General features: G+C 34.6%; 1 protein-coding gene across 2 annotated transcripts in view; it reads left to right on the top strand.

Annotated features, from left to right (window-relative positions):
* LOC149083282 (neuroligin-3-like) overlaps positions 1–18,556 on the top strand; it is a 335,669-nt gene that overhangs the window by 201,040 nt on the left and 116,073 nt on the right. The window contains exons 8-9 of one of the 2 annotated variants that reach the window (XM_089236506.1): positions 6,836–6,968; positions 15,890–16,052. In XM_089236506.1, coding sequence (XP_089092632.1) covers positions 6,836–6,968; positions 15,890–16,052 — 296 coding nt within the window. The remainder of the gene's footprint in view (positions 1–6,835; positions 6,969–15,889; positions 16,053–18,556) is intronic. The other variant, XM_089236507.1, reaches the window with a different exon arrangement.

Below are 18,556 nucleotides of genomic sequence, written 5' to 3'. Positions count from 1 at the left end.
AAATAAATGGTTGTACAAAATCAATTCCAGGGTAAAAAATATGCCATGCCTGTAGGGACAAAGTGAATATAAACAACAATAAATTAAATGAAGAAACTGAATACTGTGAAGAGATGAACAGTGATAGTAATGTAGAGAAGTAACTTGGAAAAATGTCAATTATTAACTGTCAATTAAGAAGCACTTGAAGAAATAAATTAATCTCTACAGAACATAGAAGAGTCACCAATTAAACTTCATAGGGTAGCTCCACAGTGCAAGTCAAACAATGCCAAAAGAAAAGTTGAATCAGCTTGCAACACTTTAAAATCAAATGTTTGTAAAGTTTTTGAAGAATTACCAGAAAATGAATCTCAAAGCACACTTAATGAAGATATTAAACAGAAATCAAATATGAATATTTTGATGAAGTTAATTAGAAACAAGACTCAATTTACCCCATCACAAGGGGAAAACTGCAAATTTTAACTCTGGCCCCTGCTTTAAGGAAGGGGAACAAGGAAAAAAATCTGAAGAGTTCAATGTCACTGAATATGCCGTGAGAAAAGCAGGAGAGCTTTTGTAAATGGCTTTTGTTAAAAAATTAAATTTCAACGATTTTTTTGCAATCTAATTTTTTAATGCAAAGGTTTAAATTTTCTTTCCTAGTCATAATCTACATTTTTTTGTGAGCATTTTAGTGGAAATTTCATTTGAATATATTGAAAATCTGCAAAGTTATATATTTTCACAAATAATATTGCTTGAATGGGGTTAGCCTAAGAGACGTCATTCGTGAGGTTAGAAAACATTTTTTTTCTCAAGAAGTTTTTGAGATATGTACATGAAACTTTGCATGGTCAACAAGCATGGTAGAAGCAATAAATAAAAAATAATAATTGGAATCTGGGATGATGGGTTGCATTTCAGTATCTAGTTGAATGATTTGAAATCGGAACGATCCAGTCTTATTTCGATGAATTTTGTGTTGCGAGCCAGAATAAACAATATTAACGGTCAAAAAACCATCATTTTTTTTCTCCAGTATTTTACTTCATATATTTAGGAGAAATTTAAAATAAAAGTTGTTTTGTTAACTGCTGTGCCTCTGGTCTAAAAATATGTTTGAAAAATTGTATTTTTTTCTAACGAAAAATTCCACAAAAACAAAGTTTACATAATTTTTTTGCACGTAAATTTCAAATGCAAATGCATGAATTATTTTTATTCATATTCTGTATGTTTTTGTGAACACTTTAGTGAAAATTTCACTTGAATATATTGAAAATTGAAAAAGTTATGATTTATTTTCTCAAACAATGCCGCTTAAAAATTGAGCCTCGGAAAAGTCATCTGCATCAGTTTTTGATAAATTTCAAAATTTTTTTTCTCAAAAAGTTTTAGAGATATGCAAATAATATTTCACACGGTTAATAAGGATGGTGAATGCAACAAATAAAAAAAAAGTCATTGAAATCTGAGACTATGGGTGTCATTTTGGCATTTTGCCGGGTGATTTGAAATGGAATGACCCAGAAGCAAGATCAAATGTTCAAAAATGCTTGAAACTGAAGAGAACAAAAGCACAACTTAGACTTGCATCAGTGGCAAAAACAAGAAAAATAATTACTTTTAGTCTCTCTAATTTCAGTCTCTCTCCTTTATTGATTTTTTAAAATTAGTGATTACCAAGTCTACAAGCTAAATCTAAAAACACTTGTTTCGAAATTATTTTTGAAATCTGAAATACCCTTTTAGCCTCTCATTTGTTGATATGAATGTAAAAATATATGAATATCAAGTTGTCTCAAAATCTATTCATGATCTAAAAATTGAAAATATATATATTTATTCTAGAGGAAATCTTTATGCATTTTCTGTCTTGGGGGAGGGGGGGACACACGGACACCCCTTCTTGTGAGCTGAGATAACTTTTTTTTTAAGTAAAAAGTAATCCTGTGTATGCTACTTGCACAGTTACGCTATACACAATTTTTAATGCATATAAAAAACTGTATTTTATTTACTTCGAAAATTGTAAAGTGTTATAAAACTGATAAATGCTGCTACAAAAACATTTTTGTGCTGCTACGAAAATAATTTTTCTTGTTACGAAAATCAAATATTCATTTCTCCCCCCCCCCCCCTGAATACCCCTCCCTCTTGTAAATATTAACCAACCTTATATGGGACAAATGAAAAAAGAAATATAAATTTTCCCAGATTATCAAACTTGAGAGATTGAGAAACGACAGCATTTTAATCATATTTTCATCTTGAATGCTGGATCATTGAAAACTAGATGTAGCTTCTTATCACAAATTTTACTTCCTGACAAGTTTTAACTTTGGTTAGTTGCCCAATAAACATCTCCACTAACTTTTTATTTTTGAGGTTGACAAGAACCCAGTCACCAACCTTGGCTTATGTTGTAGGTTTTTAACACTACATCTTTGAAGTTTTGTTGTTTCTCTACTTCTTGACACTAAAAGTTATTGTTGAGGTCTATTGAAGAAGCCGGGTGTTGACTCGGAAACTTTATCCTTTTCTTGAGTTTCTCAACCACAATTGATGAAGCCAATGCAATTAGCTATGGTGTTACCACAAATTTGTTAGGTTCCACTTGCTTCATCATAGGAAAATATGAGGAAAGTGTAACCCTCTTAATTCCTTTATAATGTCTTAAAGAAATGCCATAATTTCAGGATGATTATACTCGTAATTAAAGTTCGTTTTTGAAAAGGCTGTAAAAAAATAATCACTGGTCAGAATTACCTCATATTTCACCTGAATATACATGAAGCAATGGGATTTTGTCTGGAAAAAGAAAAAATAGTGTAAAAGTTGACCAATAGATGGCACTGTACTCTTAATAAAATGCTAATTAAAAGACATGACATGCGCACCACACACCAATTGGGATAAAAGGCGGAAACATGCTGTTCCTGTTATTCTGTGCATCCGAGAAGGTCTTCATGTTGTTATTGAAGGATCTGGCTCTACTTTTGAAACTTTACAAGAACTTCAAGTTACTGTTGCTACAATGGCAGGTTATCGAGATTTAAGTGAGTTTGAACGTGGTGTTATAGTCGGCGCACGAGAGATGGGACATAGCATCTCCGAGGTAGCGATGAAATTTGGATTTTCACGTACGACCATTTCACGAGTGTACCGTGAATATCGGGAATCCGGTAAAAAATTGAATCTACGACATCGCTGCGGCCGGAAAAAGATCATGCAAGAACGGGACCAACAACGACTGACAAGAATCATTAAACGTGACAGCCGTGACAACCCTTCCGCAAATTGCTGCAGATTTCAATGCTGGGCCATCAACAAGTGTCAGCGTGCGAACCATTCAACGAAACATCATCGATATGGGCTTTCGGAGCCGAAGGTCCACTCGTGTACCCTTGATGACTGCACGACACAAAGCTTTATGCCTCGCGTGGGCCCGACAACGCCGACATTGGACTGTTGAGGACTGGAAATACTTTGCCTGGTCTGATGAGTCTCGGTTCCAATTGCTTCGAGCTGATGGACATGTATGGGTATGGAGACCACCTCATGAATCCATGGACCCTACATGTCAACAGGGGACTGTTCAAGCTGGTGGAGGCTCTGTGATGGTATGGGGCGTGTGCAGTTGGCATGATATGGGGCCCCTGATACGTCTAGATACGACTCTGACAGGTGACAGGCACGTAAGCATGCTGTCTGATTGTTAACTGGTGGTGCATTATTGTAAACGGGTGTGACCCTACTGCAACATTGATTCTAATCATCCCACTAATGTAAACATCCCAAATGCCGTGATCGAATTAATTCATAAACTTACTAATTTTAGGCTCCATTGTACTACTGCGCTGTGAAGTCAATAACCACAGGCCCGTGTAAATGACAAGTCCAAAGAAACAAAGATAAAACAGTTAATTATTCTTTAATTATTAGGCTACGATGCTAGGATAGTGCATTACATATTTTCAATTTACATGGAGAGTGATAAATGGTTCGTAAAGTCGGAAGTGTGACTTACCCCAAATCCGGTGAAGATCAACTTCACTCCTTCGTTAGTGCCCATCTCACACTTATCTTGTGGACTTCCACAACCTCACTCTCTCTGTCTCTCTCTATCTCACTCTCTGTCTCTCTCTATCTCACTCTCTGTCTCTCTCTATCTCACTCTCTGTCTCTCTCTATCTCACTCTCTGTCTCTCTCTATCTCACTCTCTGTCTCTCTCTATCTCACTCTCTGTCTCTCTCTATCTCACTCTCTGTCTCTCTCTATCTCACTCTCTGTCTCTCTCCACTCTTCTCAAACTTCATATATATATTTTTCTTTGGCTATCCGCCTACTCCTACCTATATTCCATAAACTTCATCTCATTCGCTAATTCCGATTTTCTTTCCTAAATTTTCTTCACTGAACTTCTCTTCACTTTACATTATTGGATAACATTTTCCTATGGACATGCGTTTCATTGGCTACTGCTATCCCTTTGGTTCGGTTGACGTTCCTGTGGGAACTATTCCCGGAATTCGCAAAACTCCTTTCACCTAAAACCATCTGCTCTAACCCTGGACTTTCTCACGCTTTTACGTGTATACAAAATTCTGACCAGCTGCAAATATCATTGAAATATGAGCGCGGCCGCTGAATTTTATTACCATATTCTTCTCATACAACTTATACAGATTTCTTTCATATTGTCCTGCACCCTTTATACGATTCATTTCAGTCCCCATATTTATAGATCTGTTTATCGCTACTTTTTATACTACTTTTTCGATTCTGTATTCCTTACGTGCTACGCACCAAATTTATAGGTTTCTTTCATGATCCATATTCTTTGGGACTCTTAACTCCTAACACCTGGATAACACCTGGCTGGTATGGCTTTGAAATAAATAATTTCAAAGCCCATCCTTTCATACCATTATTCCTCGAACGCTACTGTTATTTAACTTTTTTGCTAATTCCTTTACAGTATAAGATGATTACCTGCACCCATTCATGTCCATTGTGCATTCCGACAGACTTGGACAATTTCAGCAGGACAATGCGACACCCCACACGTCCAGAATTGCTACAAAGTGGCTCCAGGAACACTCTTCTGACTTTAGACACTTCCGCTGGCCACCTAAATCCCCAGACATGAACATTATTGAATGTATCTGGGATTCCTTGCAACGTGCTGTTCAGAAGAAATCTCCAACCCCTCTTACTCCTATGGATTTATGGACAGCCCTGCAGGATTCATGGTGTCAATTACCTCCAGCACTACTTCAGACATTAGTCGAGTCCATGCCACGTCGTGTTGCAGCACTTCTGCGGGCTCGCAGGGGCCCTACACGATATTAGGCAGGTGTACCAGTTTTCTCTTCAGTGTACTTCACACAGTTAAAAAAATAGATGGCAGCTAGTAACTGAAAGTTGGACCATAACTTATCAAGCTATAGATTAATAGTTATTTAAAATTATAAAAATTCAGACAATTTATTTCATAAATGATTGAGCATGTGATTTGATGAAAAAATAAAGAAATAGATTTCATTTAATTTTCGTGACAGATTTCTTCAAATATTAAAACCCTGCAAATAGTTTCCCTGCAAGTTTAATAATTTGAACCAGCTTTCCTAATATTCTCATAACCTTGAGCATTCTTTGACAATATTCAATGCTGAGAGAGCTCTTGACTTGGATACAATTTTAATTTTGGATTTATATTAACTTTCATCATCACTTGAAAATTAGTTTTGATTTGATTTTAAGGTGGCCTCAGAAGAAGTGAAGACATTGCTGTAAATTTCCACTCATTCAGTTTCACCTGGGTAATCTCGCATGAAAGTTTTGTAAGAGTTTTTGGAATTTTAGCTTGATGAATTCCTATTCCGCCAGCCTAGACTTAAGAACTGAGACTAAAACTGATGTTTGTTGTTGTGATCAGTGTCCATGATGTTGAAATGTGGTGATGTTAAAACCATTGGCATTATACTGAAGTCTTACTGTGTGTTGATGTGTATGTAGAAAGATGTGTCGTTATATTGTTTTATGTTTCCAATTTTCATATTTTCTGTTTTTTATTCTTTCACAGATGGTGTAAGTGATACTTCGGCTTAGGAAAATGAGTCATTCCACAATCACATTTATTAGTCAAAGCATGATTTTGCATAGATTTCTATGGAAAACCATTTGATTTGTTCCAAGTATGACCAAAAATTTGAAGATAAATTTTATAAAACACTTAGAAGCACTATATTAAAGGACAAACTGACTGAAGGCTCATATAATTGCAAAAACAGCTTTACAATTATGTGAAGGAAAATTTGTGTAATGATGGGGTTCTGAAGACCTTTTTATTCTACACTGTGTAACCTAGTCAGGTTTGTGGGTGTCCTGCTATGTGATGTAGCCAGTAGTTCTGTCTCATACATGCAGATGAAAAGATAATCTCCTAGGATGTTCAGACTGCTCAGTTTGGTGATAAGTTTTTCATGTGCACTAAAAATATTTGAGTCATAATAATAACTTTTTCTCTTATCAGGTAAAATAAATCCTTTATGCATATAGAAATGCTGTCTTCGCTTGTTAATACAAGATTCATTGAAAGACTGGTTATTTGTGGAGGTGAAGATTACAAGGAAGAAAATTTGTCTCTGCCCCCACTGGGGGAATGCAGAAATAAAATGATAATTGTGGAAAAAAAATGTTTGAATAGTTGAAAAATTTGCAAGCCGAGGTATCACTGTAATGCTTAATACAAGCATTTTCACTTCTTGTTGAGTTTATTTCTATGATATCATTCTGAAATTTTGTTTATCCTCCCATATTGATTTTTTATATATATTTTGTCAGCTTCTAACTGATCGTTACTACAAATCTCCAAATTATATGTATGCCAAGCATCTCATTCGAAACGGAGTCAAAACATATCTGTTTGTATGCAATTATACATTTGAAGGCTATCAGTTGCCTTATCCCGTGCAAGGTATGTGTTTCTTGACAACTCATAATTAAAATTTTGCTGTATAAAATTAAAATTACTTGACCAAAATTTTGTAATTTGGGGAAAAAAAAGTAATTTAGTCAATGCGCGTGCTCGTATTTACAAACCTCTACTGACTTGATAATTAATTTGTAAAATTCAAAGTTTGTAAATGGGAAAGACGATGAAAAAATACTGGAAATAAAAAATGGTTGGTCACTCACACATAATTATTTGATTTCCAGAAGAAAAGAAAATTTTGTTTGCTTCACCATATTATTTAGGAGCTAATATCAGTATAATCAATGAGTTCAGCTACTCGTCTATCCATTCACAGGTGACATTTGTTTCTACAGCTGCACACTCTTTATAGTATCTGAAAAGTCAGGCCGTGTGTCTTTTCTTGCATTCTGCTGCCATCCATCTGATCTTTTGAACTCCTTCAAGTTTGACTTGAAGGCTTAAATTTCACTTGCTTTTGCAGAAGGTTTCCGTCAATTGGAATTCTTACCTCAGCCAAGGAACAGGTGTCTTTTTAAGCTCTGGCAAATTTTTTTTTCTGAAATTTTTTTGGATGATGGAACGCTGATTGCTGCAGGAACAAATTTCATTGATTTTTGATTAGAGTACTCAATCTACTTTTTAGAACCTCCATTTGTTTTGACCATTTCTTAGTAATAGTTTGCACATTAATTTTTTAAAAAAACTGTTTAGATTTTGTAGAAATTGCAAAGAGGAAAGTAGACAAACAGCAGTTGGCCGAAGCAATTTGCAGTTAGTTCAATCAACTCCAGACTCAGAAATTGCCTTATCAATAAGCTAATGTGTCTTATCATTTTTCAAACTGCCTTTGCGCAATCATAATGCACAAAAGGGTCAGTCCCACGAACTATCGAATATGGATTTTCATACTAGTGATGACAAATGAAATGAACACTTTACCTCCTATCCCATTTTCTCTTCAGACATATGCTGTCAAACCTCATTAATAAGTATATTGAAAGTATCACTATTATTATTAAAGTATTGATAAGTATCACTATTGAAAGACCAAAAATATGACATCTTATGTGGAGTGACTCGTTCAACAGAGTAAGCCATCGCTGTGCCGATTCCTGTCTCTTTTGATGCATTCATGCAGAAAAAACTAATTTATTTATTCAGATGAGTTAGTTAAGTCATAAAAATTAATTAAGCTAGTTTTTCTTAATAAATTAATGTTTATTTGCTACATTATCATACATTTGAATAACACCAAATGTTACATTTTTAGATTTTTAAAAATTTGCTAATTTTATGACATGTTTATAGAAACCTAAGTATTGTTGTCTTGTATGGCAGTTTAATTCTTTTGGAACAACATAAATGAAAATAAAATATTTTTTATGAGTTCGAAAAATAATTGCTTATTTTTCCTTGAAAGCAACACTGGCGAGTTTTGTTTGTGAAGAAGTGATCTTTTTCTCTATAGAAGGTAGAAATTGAAGGTGTCTCTGTTGTGCTTTTCAGTCCCGATACAAATTTCCTTAATACTTTTATTTTTCACATTTTTCCATTATAACACTGCTTTATCCTCGAAGGTGAACAAGATTACTTCTAAATTTGGAGAACATTCTTAGTTGGATTAATGCAGGGTTACAAATGCTTGGCATGAAAAGAAGGTAATGAAGTACATTGAATGCCATGTAAGTCATACCCAAGTCTGTCATTGGGGAATTTCTGATTCAATGGATCATTCAATATCAATCATTCAAGTTTTTATTGAAAGAAAATAATTTAGGCTTAGTCCACTCTGTTACATGTTCCAAAAACTCAAGTAATACAACAGAATGGAAACTGATTTAGTGTCCCCTTAGTTACGAGATTTTGAAGTTTTAAATGAACTTTAATTTATTATATGTTTAAGCTCATTACAATTCTCCATCATGTTATTTTTTCAGTTGAATACCAAAGTTAAAAAGTACAAATAGTCAAAATCACTGCCAGGCACAGATCCAGGGAGATTTAAGTCAGAAGGTACATTTTAGTATGAGCAAAGGTGGTTATATTGCAATACATTCTGGATTTTATGGGATAGAGCCATTATTTTCCTATATTATTTTTGTTTCTAGGATCTCTTCCCCCCCCCCCCTGATTTACTCTGAATCACTAATGCAAGACATATAAACATGAGATTTATACCAATATCAAATTACTGTTCAATTTGAGCAAAAACTTTTTTGAAGTAGAAGGAAAATCATCCTGAAGTCATAATATACAGCTGGGCTAGTCCAGTGTCCACTTGGACCAGATTTTAAAAGTTTTACCAAAATTCAAACTATGTGAGCGTGTGTTTCTTGAATTTCCTTATGGTGTGGATGTTTTTCAAAGTTTATAGAGGAGTTTCTTTGACACCATTTACATTTTGTATTTAATTTTGGAGAAAATTAAAGTATTTGCGTAGCTTATTTAAAATATCTTTCTCTCAGTTAAACATTTCTGTCCACTCTGTTACAGGAAGCATTTTTGTGGTTCAGAGCCAAAAAAATTAAAGATCACTTCAAACTAATACATTAAATTATGAACCCATTATTTGTCAGAAATAAAAAATTTTGATTTCAAGTAGATAAAATGTATTCCAACAATAATCTTTTCTATATGCTATTTCAAAAGAAAATCGCCAAAAACCATCCAAAAAACAGAAAAAGGTAAAAAAAGTTGCAAAACTTTTTTTTTTCCTAGCCTATGTGTAAGAAATAAGTTTACATTATTTTAAGGGGTATAAACAGCAGAAATAATGATATTTGTTTTCATAACAAACTATACATATGACTTAATGACCATCCATGACTAAATAACAGTCATAAAACCCAAAAAATAAAATATTACTACAAAATAAGTTTAAAAATGTTTAACTTCAAGTTATTGGCTGTAATTTGTGATAAATTTTATTTTTGAAATTTCAACTTTGAATTTTTTATTTCATAAATGTAGAATGTAAATTTTTTTTTAGAATGAGCCATAAGCTCGAGAACAAGTTGAGAATTGAAAAATTTCTTGATAGAAGTTTGTATAGTACGTCTAACACTCTTATCAAATTTTGTCAAAATTGTAATTTTTTTTTGTTAACTGAAAAATTCGTTCCCTTCCGATGACCCACTATTCTTTTCTTTTCCAGACTGGCAAACTTCAAGTAACTTTATTTCTTTACTAATATCCCAAAATGAATATAGGAGAATATTTTATAACAGTGATTTTTAAGCTCTATTGAGCCTTTTATCATATAATTTGTTTGGGAGTGCCCCGTAGGCCTCTTTATTTTTAAAATTTATTTATCAAACTTACTGATTTATTTTACTTTCTTCAAGCAGTCGTGGAGCCCCTGGGAAGTGCACACAAAGCTCCAAGGGCTCTGAAAAGGACTGGTTAAGAAACATTGTTTTATGATATTAGTGTCACCAATTCACCACTGAAACCTTTTCATGCACACACTCAGGGTGTCTACCAACACGGAAAAGTCACAAAGTCACGGAAGTCCCAAAAAAGTCACAAAATTTGAGTGAAGGTCACAGATTTTTTTGATTCTCCAGAGATATTTTTTTCGATTTTTTTCCCTCAAAATCTAGGCTTTGGAGAAAGCTGTAGCATTCAATATTCCTTTTCTTCTCTCTCAGGTTTTATTCTTTTTTTTTTTTTTTTTGCCCTGGAGGGATGGATGGGTAAGTAGCAATAGAAAAGAAGAATACCAATATGTAGCCACCCTACATTGGGGCAGACATTATATGGGTAGGGCAAAAAAGCTATTTATATATAGACTGGATGAACAAAAAGAACTTTTCTTTCTTTGCTTGTTTGAACCTTTCAACATCTGTAATATTTCCCCCTAATAAAGCAGTGTTCTCAGGATCACATGATAATTCGTAGAGGAGGAGAGGAGACTGTAATAGACCATGGCAGTAGGCAGTCCTCTTGGAAACAATATTGGTTTTCCGTAGAAAAGACATGATCTTCCCCCTACATTATGGAGCAGGGCTGTTGGATCTTTGGTGGGTTTGCAAGCCAGAGTTTACACTCGGGGTAGGGAATTCCTGTAGTAAATTTATAGCATCGAGAAAAAAAAGATGGTGATTGTCCTGGGCCTTAGGGCTGCTGACCTGTCAGCCCCATCCTTGTTGGGGACAGGTGAAAGTGCACCAATTTTTTTCCCTGTGAAAGAATTTTTTTTAAATTATCAATTTTTTTATTTTGATCGTGTCAATCTTTACCGATTAGCTATAGCGAGCGACAAAATTGTACAATATACGCATGCGACAAAATGAGAGAGTGCAAGAGAAGACCGAAATCAGACTTGTTCGCCATTAATTCTGTTGCAACATAACTTTTAAGCCGAATTTAAATGAGTATCGCAGTGCTTCCAAAAGTGTGTGTCAGGGCTTCTAGGAGCGTCGTGGTGAGCTCAAAATATGGATTTGTGCGCACAAAACCTATGCTTTAAAGTAGTTCTTTTATATGGTGAAACAAACTGTCAAACTTATTAAGAAGCTGCTGATAAATCATGAATTACGCAAGGGAGGCAGCTGACAAAAGAGAACCATTGGAATACGGTAACAAGCTTGCGATCTAGATCAGAGGTCTTTAATTTTTTTTCCAGTCACAAGCACTGCCTGGACCCATCATCAAAAGAAGAGTACTCTTGCGTCATGTTTGACATATGAATGCATGAAATCCGGATGAAATAATTGAATGCAATTTGCACAAGGTGTTTAAATGAAACGTTGATCAAGTGCTCACGAGCACCAAATCGGACACAAGTCGGTGAGCAATGGATTGAAGATGCCTGATCTGGACAGACACCTAAGCATGACGATAGAGCAAATAACAAGCGTCTAATATTGGACTTCGAAAAATGTGTATAGGAAAAGGAATATTTAAAATTCGACCTTCGAAAGGGCCCTTGGTTGGTCTAGTTCAGTGTTCCTCAACCGCCGGGCCCTGGCATCTGCCAAACTGGGCCTTGAGTGGTTTATTACTTCATTTTTACTCATTTATTTCTCACGAATCTTGTGTATGCCCAGGCCTTCCAACAGCAAGATCTTAAGAGTATCATGGGCCCCCGGGCCAAGTGCTTTTTCGGAGGCCCTACCTGGTAAATCCTAGAAAATTTCAACCGGCCGTCTTAAGAGTATCATGGGCCCCCGGGCCAAGTGCTTTTTCGGAGGCCCTACCTGGTAAATCCTAGAAAATTTCAACCGGATCTCATTTTTGTGAGGCCCCCCTCTTCTCCTGAGGCCCATGCGTTAAGATGGCACTGCCTTCCAATCAAGAAAAAGGAATCAACCGTGCCGCGGGAACACTGGTCTAGTGGCCCCATATCTTGCAGTAAGGCCCCACCCCTCCCAAGCTGAGATCTTTGGCAGTCTCAGGCCAAGTTTTTCACAGCCTCTGTATAGTGAATTTATAGTGTGAAAAACAAAAATAAAAACTATCTCATCTAGAGTCCCCGAGCTGGATCAGCCCTCTACTGCACTTCCCTCCGAATCGGCAAATCGTCTGAACTATGTTTGTACCCTTAAACAATGGTTTCAGCTCTCATATATAAGAAACGTTTCTTCGAATTTTTTTATTTCACCTTAGTCAATACAGGTAATTGCCTGTGCGTGTTAATGCAATCAGTAAAGAAATGGGCTCATTTGTGCACTTTGTTTTCTTCTGATGCACATTTGTCTGGCGATGAGCGTCGATTCCGACAGTGAACTGTCAATTTCGGAAGTCAGTGCTGATCGTTGAACCAACTGAACAAACAGCTTGATCAATCACTTGCTTTGTTTTGAGCCCACTATTGCTATGTGTCGCATCACAGCGCTGCTGTTCTGCATACTGCTTAATATCAATCAATAGTGTGTTCAGTAGTTTTCCATTCTCAGGACGTGTTTTCAACGAGCGCGGGTGCGTCCACAGATCTTGCTTTAGAAAGTTTTGTCGTAGGTGGCGAAGAAACTTCAATATGACAAAAACATTGATGACGGGTGGGGGTCGTGTTGCCAGGTGTCTGTATGTATGACTCGCAAGGGTATATGTGCAGGAATATGCAGGAATAGATTGCATTGAATATTCATGATAATCTGAGGGCTTAGGCAATTTCGCAAAGTTGATTAAAGCCATGGGTGGGGATGCGGGGGGGGGCAATTAAAACGATCGCCGCACCCCCCCCCCCCCTCCGATTAAAAATTGCAATAGTTAGAAGAGCAAAGCAAAAGGTGGATATTAGCTTCTTCCCCACCTTGTTGGGGAAACAACTTGTATCCACTTAAGCTACCCCTGCAAAAGCATATGTGGCCTGAGCCCTTAGGGTCCAGTTTCTATGGGATGTTGTATTTAAATCAACTTTAAATTTAAAGGTTTTTAAAATTTGAAACAAAATTCAGGTCTTTTTTTGTTAATTTACTTGTGTTCCCCCTTTCATTAAGACCCTCTATTTTATTAACCCAAACCCCCCAGGTGGTCGTACTCACAGTTTGAGAACAACTGATGTTTGAAAACAGTCCAGCATTTCTCATTGTGTCGAATGCAGAGCTCTTACTCGTTTTTTTTTTCCTACTTTTTAACAAAATCCTATCAATAAAATCTCTATAATTGGTTTTTAATTGAGAAGGGAATAATGCATGGACATAATGCCGAATAAAACAAATTTAGTAGATTGCAATTAATGATTCTGTCAAAGCAGAAATTTTATTGTTTTTAAGGTTATTTGGGGAGCGGGGTGTATGGAGATCATTTGGTGATTTAGTAATTTTGGTTTGAGGGTTCTACAAATAGAGTAGTCATTAAAAACTTCTGCCTGGTTGAAAAAAAATTATTTTGTATTTACTACTTCATGGTCTTGGACAGTAACTAACATTAATCGTTCAAAATTATGGTGCACATTTTGTGTATAGGTGAAAAAACAACAGTTTGCATAACAAAGCAGTTAGGTACATAGACCTATTCTAGGTTTTGTGACGATGATACCTAATAGCATTCAATTTTCTTCTATGTTTTTACGGCATGCAGAGGCACAAAGAATATTTACAAGGCTCAAGTAAAGAGCTAGAAATGAAAGTGCTTCATTTGTCAAAAACAATTACACTGGCATTGACCATTAAAATGTAAACATCCTTTTTTAAAAAGGATAGACAACGCAGTGAAACCTAAAATTTAAACAAATCCTTTTCAAAAGGGATGAACAACACAGTAAACCATCTGGTCCACCTTGACTTATTTATATCAGACCTTGTGTAATTTGCACATTTTGCTTTCGGAAGTGGTAACGAAAGAGCAACATTCTTAAAAAAAATTTGCATATCTTCATAATTTGCTATGTGTATATTCAAAAAGTTGACAGGCTGGACTGTAAAAGACTCCCTAAAACGAATGCAAGATATATATTATGAGGAGAGCAGAGAGCGAGAGAGAGAGAAAGTCGTTGCTAAGACTTTATTTTGGAAAAAACATATTTTTTGTAGCAAGTCATTTCAGTCATTTTGCTTTGGCTTAAATCAAACAGGATACTGAAAATACATGTGCTATGAAAAAAAAAAAAATTTAATTTTTCAACAAAAACAAATTCTCGGGATTATTTTTATGCCGTGATTATATGTTAACTAAGGGGGGTACCCTCCCCATCCTACTTTTTCTAATTTTTTGAGTGGGATCCCTACGAATGAGAAAGGGTCACAGAAAAGTCCCCAAAAAGTCACAGAATTTTGCTTTTGGTAGACACTAAATGACTATTACCTCCGTTATTCAAAAGGAACAGATTCCTTCTCTTGAGACAAAAAAAGGGGGGGGGGAGAAAAAAAGAAGAGCTCAAGATCAAATCTCTTTGGATTGTAGTTTTAACAATAAACGTAGTAATATATGTGTAGTTCAAAAAGAAAGGGTTATATCAAGGTTTTTTATTCATTAAATAGGGGTTTGGCCGTAATATTTGCGCGACTGAGACTATAAGAAAAACAAAATTAATATATCTGCAAAGAAGCTATTTTTAGTTTCAATCTATGTTTACCTTTTTGCTTTCTTTGAGATCGGTCTCGAAGATCATGTTTCAGCGATCACGGCCGATTCTCAGCTGTTTGCCAGATTTGAGATAAGATTGTTTAAGTTTTATGTGTTATGCAGATTCAGGTGTTATTTCTTGAATCTGTTTACATCTAATGATCCTGCTCTCACTTCTTTGTTTTTTGCAGTATAAATTGACTCGCGATAAATGTGCCTTGTGCATGTCTACATTTATCATGGCGGTATCCTGAAGGATGAACAGCAATGCCATGGTCACTTTTCGATCGCTGTCTCACTAGTTTGGAGATGATTGTGTCAGTGCCATATTTCATTGTGTTTTGCAGATCTCTTGGGGAACAATTGTCCTACCTATGACAAGATGTGATGGCTGCTTTGATCCATGCTTGTGGTAATTTGGTTCCAGCAATTGCTGTGTGAATTCTAGGTGTCAAGAATGGCGATGACTTTGTGTGCTTTGACAGGGAGAAACAGACTTTCTAGTCGTGGATATTTTTCTGATCATTGCATTGGTAAAACCAATTTCAATAATAACTGCAATATTTTGACTTAAATCGTAGGGATCATTAACATACACATTCGAAATTCTTGCATCAGGATTATCATTTCCGGAAATTATTGATTGATTGCTGGAATTAAAATTTAATGCAACAAGTATTCATATAAAAAATTCAGTGTCATTCCTCATTGTCGTCCGCCAAAAATTTATTTGAGAAAGTAAAAACATAATGGGTATGCATTGCAACATGTTAAGTTGTAAACAAGTAACATATCATCAAAAACTTATTTGTTAAATTTTTGTTACAGCATTTTCTTTTTTTTTAATACATTATTTGAAATAAATTGTGTTATATTTGTAAAAATATGATCAACAATTTTTTTAATTTCAGGCATCTCTTCTGAAACAGAATATTTACTTCTTACTGGAGCTCCATTTATGAATTCTAAGTACTATCCACCCAGTTATGATCTGAAGGCTGCTAAATGGACAAGAGCTGACAGAGATATGAGTCATTTTTATGTAAAAGCGTGGACAGAGTTTGCAAAATATGGGTAATGTTCACTTAAATATTTAACCCTTTAACTGTGGCAAATTGTTTGAGTCTCTCAGTTTTCAGAGGAGAAAAAAATGTCTTCTATTCCTCAACAGCAGTTTATTTTTCTTTTATGGAAGATAGGTGAATCACATTATGCATCCAGCCTATTTTTACATTTCTAGAACAAAGATATTTAATAATTGCAGAAATGTGATATTTAAGAATCCAGAAATGTGATATTTAAGAATCCAGAAATGTAATATTTAAGAATCCAGAAATGTAATATTTAGGATTTCCATGAAAATTTCAGAATCTGTGACCCCAATTTCTCAAAATGATGCAGAAGGATTCAGAATCTTTCATTTTGAGAATTTCATCTCAAGTGACATTGTCATAACGTGATTTTTTTAGAGAATTTCTTTTTAAATACAGTGGGCTTAACGAGAAAACATTTTGAACAAATTTTGATTTGATTAACGAGCGATTCACATTATGAGCAAAAATTTTGAACTTTATTTACTGTTGTGACAACTGAGCTGATGGTTTTTCGCTTTCGTTCACACATGTGCTGTGAAATTCTGGGTAGTATTCTCCCCCACAGTCTCCGGTCAGTGGGCCTAACTCAAAAAAAATGAACTGTACAAATGTCACTGTTTATGATAGGAAATTACTTGTACCATAGTAACCACGCATATGTGCACTTGAAGCATTTTTTAATTGTACTTGGAAGAAATAGTGAAAGAACATGGTCATATCCACAGGCGAACTAATGAATCTCCATTGCTCGCCTCAGCAAGAGTTTATACGTGGGATCTCGTCTGAGGAAGATGAAAAGAGAAATGAGGAGTCCCTCACTTCAAATGAGAATAAGAGATGTGTTGAACATATTATTCTGTGCAAAATTTTGTAGAAGAGAACCTCCCCAAATAAAGCTGTAGCAGTGTGAGCAATAAATATGCCCAACGTTAGTGCGATTTCTCATTTCCGAAATACCAAAAAAGAGGCAATAGTAAGTGTTGTAGATAGGGTTGTTGTTTAAAGTCACACAAAGAGAAAATACAGATGAAGTGATTCCTTAAGTCACCCTTAACCAGTCTTCCTCCCTCTGGTCGTTTAGAGTGAATTAATTTGCAAACATTATCATTATTTTATGTTTATTTATGCCATTATTACATTTATTTCATTATATTATTTTGCATTATTCAATGAATGACGTTTTTATTAGTAATTTTCATGTGAGTGAATAATTGTGAAATGAATTATCCAAGTTTCCATTATTTCCTATGAAGAAGTTTGATTCAAATAACGAGCAATTTCGATAACAAGCATGTTGGCGGAATGGATTAAGCTCATTAACCGAAGTTCCACTGTATTAAAAACTAATATCGCTATGAGTAGAAAATTCCCTACTTGGTACGAGTAGAAAGTTTTGAAAATCTGTTTAAAATTTTACATTTCTTAAGATTTTAAACTCCAAAGGTGGGGTACTATTAATTTTTCAAAAAACTTTTTAAGTATTGGGAAGTTATATTGTGCATTTTATAGGGAATTTCATTTAGGATAAGAAAAACTAATCCATATTTATGTCATTTAATGTTATGTAAGGGCCGGTACTGTCAATTTTTTCAAAAAAAAATTTCCACGTATTCATAATTTTTCATATTTATTTTGTATAGAATTTCATGACGGATAGAGAAAACATATCCATATCCTCCAGTTTGAATTTTTAAGAAAATTTCCCACAAAAGTATCAATTTTAAATTTTCATACCTGTAAGGGACAGTACTGTCAATTTTTTCAAAAAAAATTTTTTGCACTTATTCATAATGTTTCATATTTATATTGTATATAATTTCATGACGGATAGAGAAAACATATCCAAATGTATGCCTCCAGTTTGAATTTTTTAGAAAATTTCCCACAAAAGTATCAATTTTAAATTTTCATACCTGTAGGGGACGGTACTATCAATTTTTTTTCACAACTTTTTTTTCAACGTATTCATAATTTTTCATATTTATTTTGTATATAATTTCATGACGGATAGAGAAAACATATCCATATTTATCCCTCCAGTTTGAATCTGAAGAAAATTTCCCACAAAAGTATCAATTTTAAATTTTCTTTCCTGTAAGGGGTACTATCAATTTTTTCAAAATCTTTATTTTCCACGTATTCATAATTTTTCATATTTATTTTGTATAAAATTTCATGATGGATAGAGAGAACATATCCATATTTATCCCTCCAGTTTGAATCTGAAGAAAATTTCCCACAAAAGTATCAATTTTAAATTTTCACACCTGTAAGGGATGGTACTATCATTTTTTTCAAAAAATTTTTTCCACGTATTCATAATTTTTCATATTTATTTTGTATAGAATTTCATGACTTGGATAGAGAAAACATATCCAAATGTATCCCTCCAGTCTGAATTTTTTAGAAAATTTCCCACAAAAGTATCAATTTTAAATTTTCATACCTGTAGGGGACGGTACTATCAATTTTTTTTCACAATTT

This window comes from Pholcus phalangioides, unplaced genomic scaffold, assembly GCF_987345545.1.
Source record: "Pholcus phalangioides strain wild (caught in Gottingen) unplaced genomic scaffold, Ppha-v1.0 ptg000009l_1, whole genome shotgun sequence".
In the NCBI taxonomy this organism is placed as follows: Eukaryota; Metazoa; Arthropoda; class Arachnida; order Araneae; family Pholcidae; genus Pholcus; species Pholcus phalangioides.
Note: the sequence above shows the minus strand (reverse complement) of the source record. Positions and strands in the feature narration are given on the sequence as shown.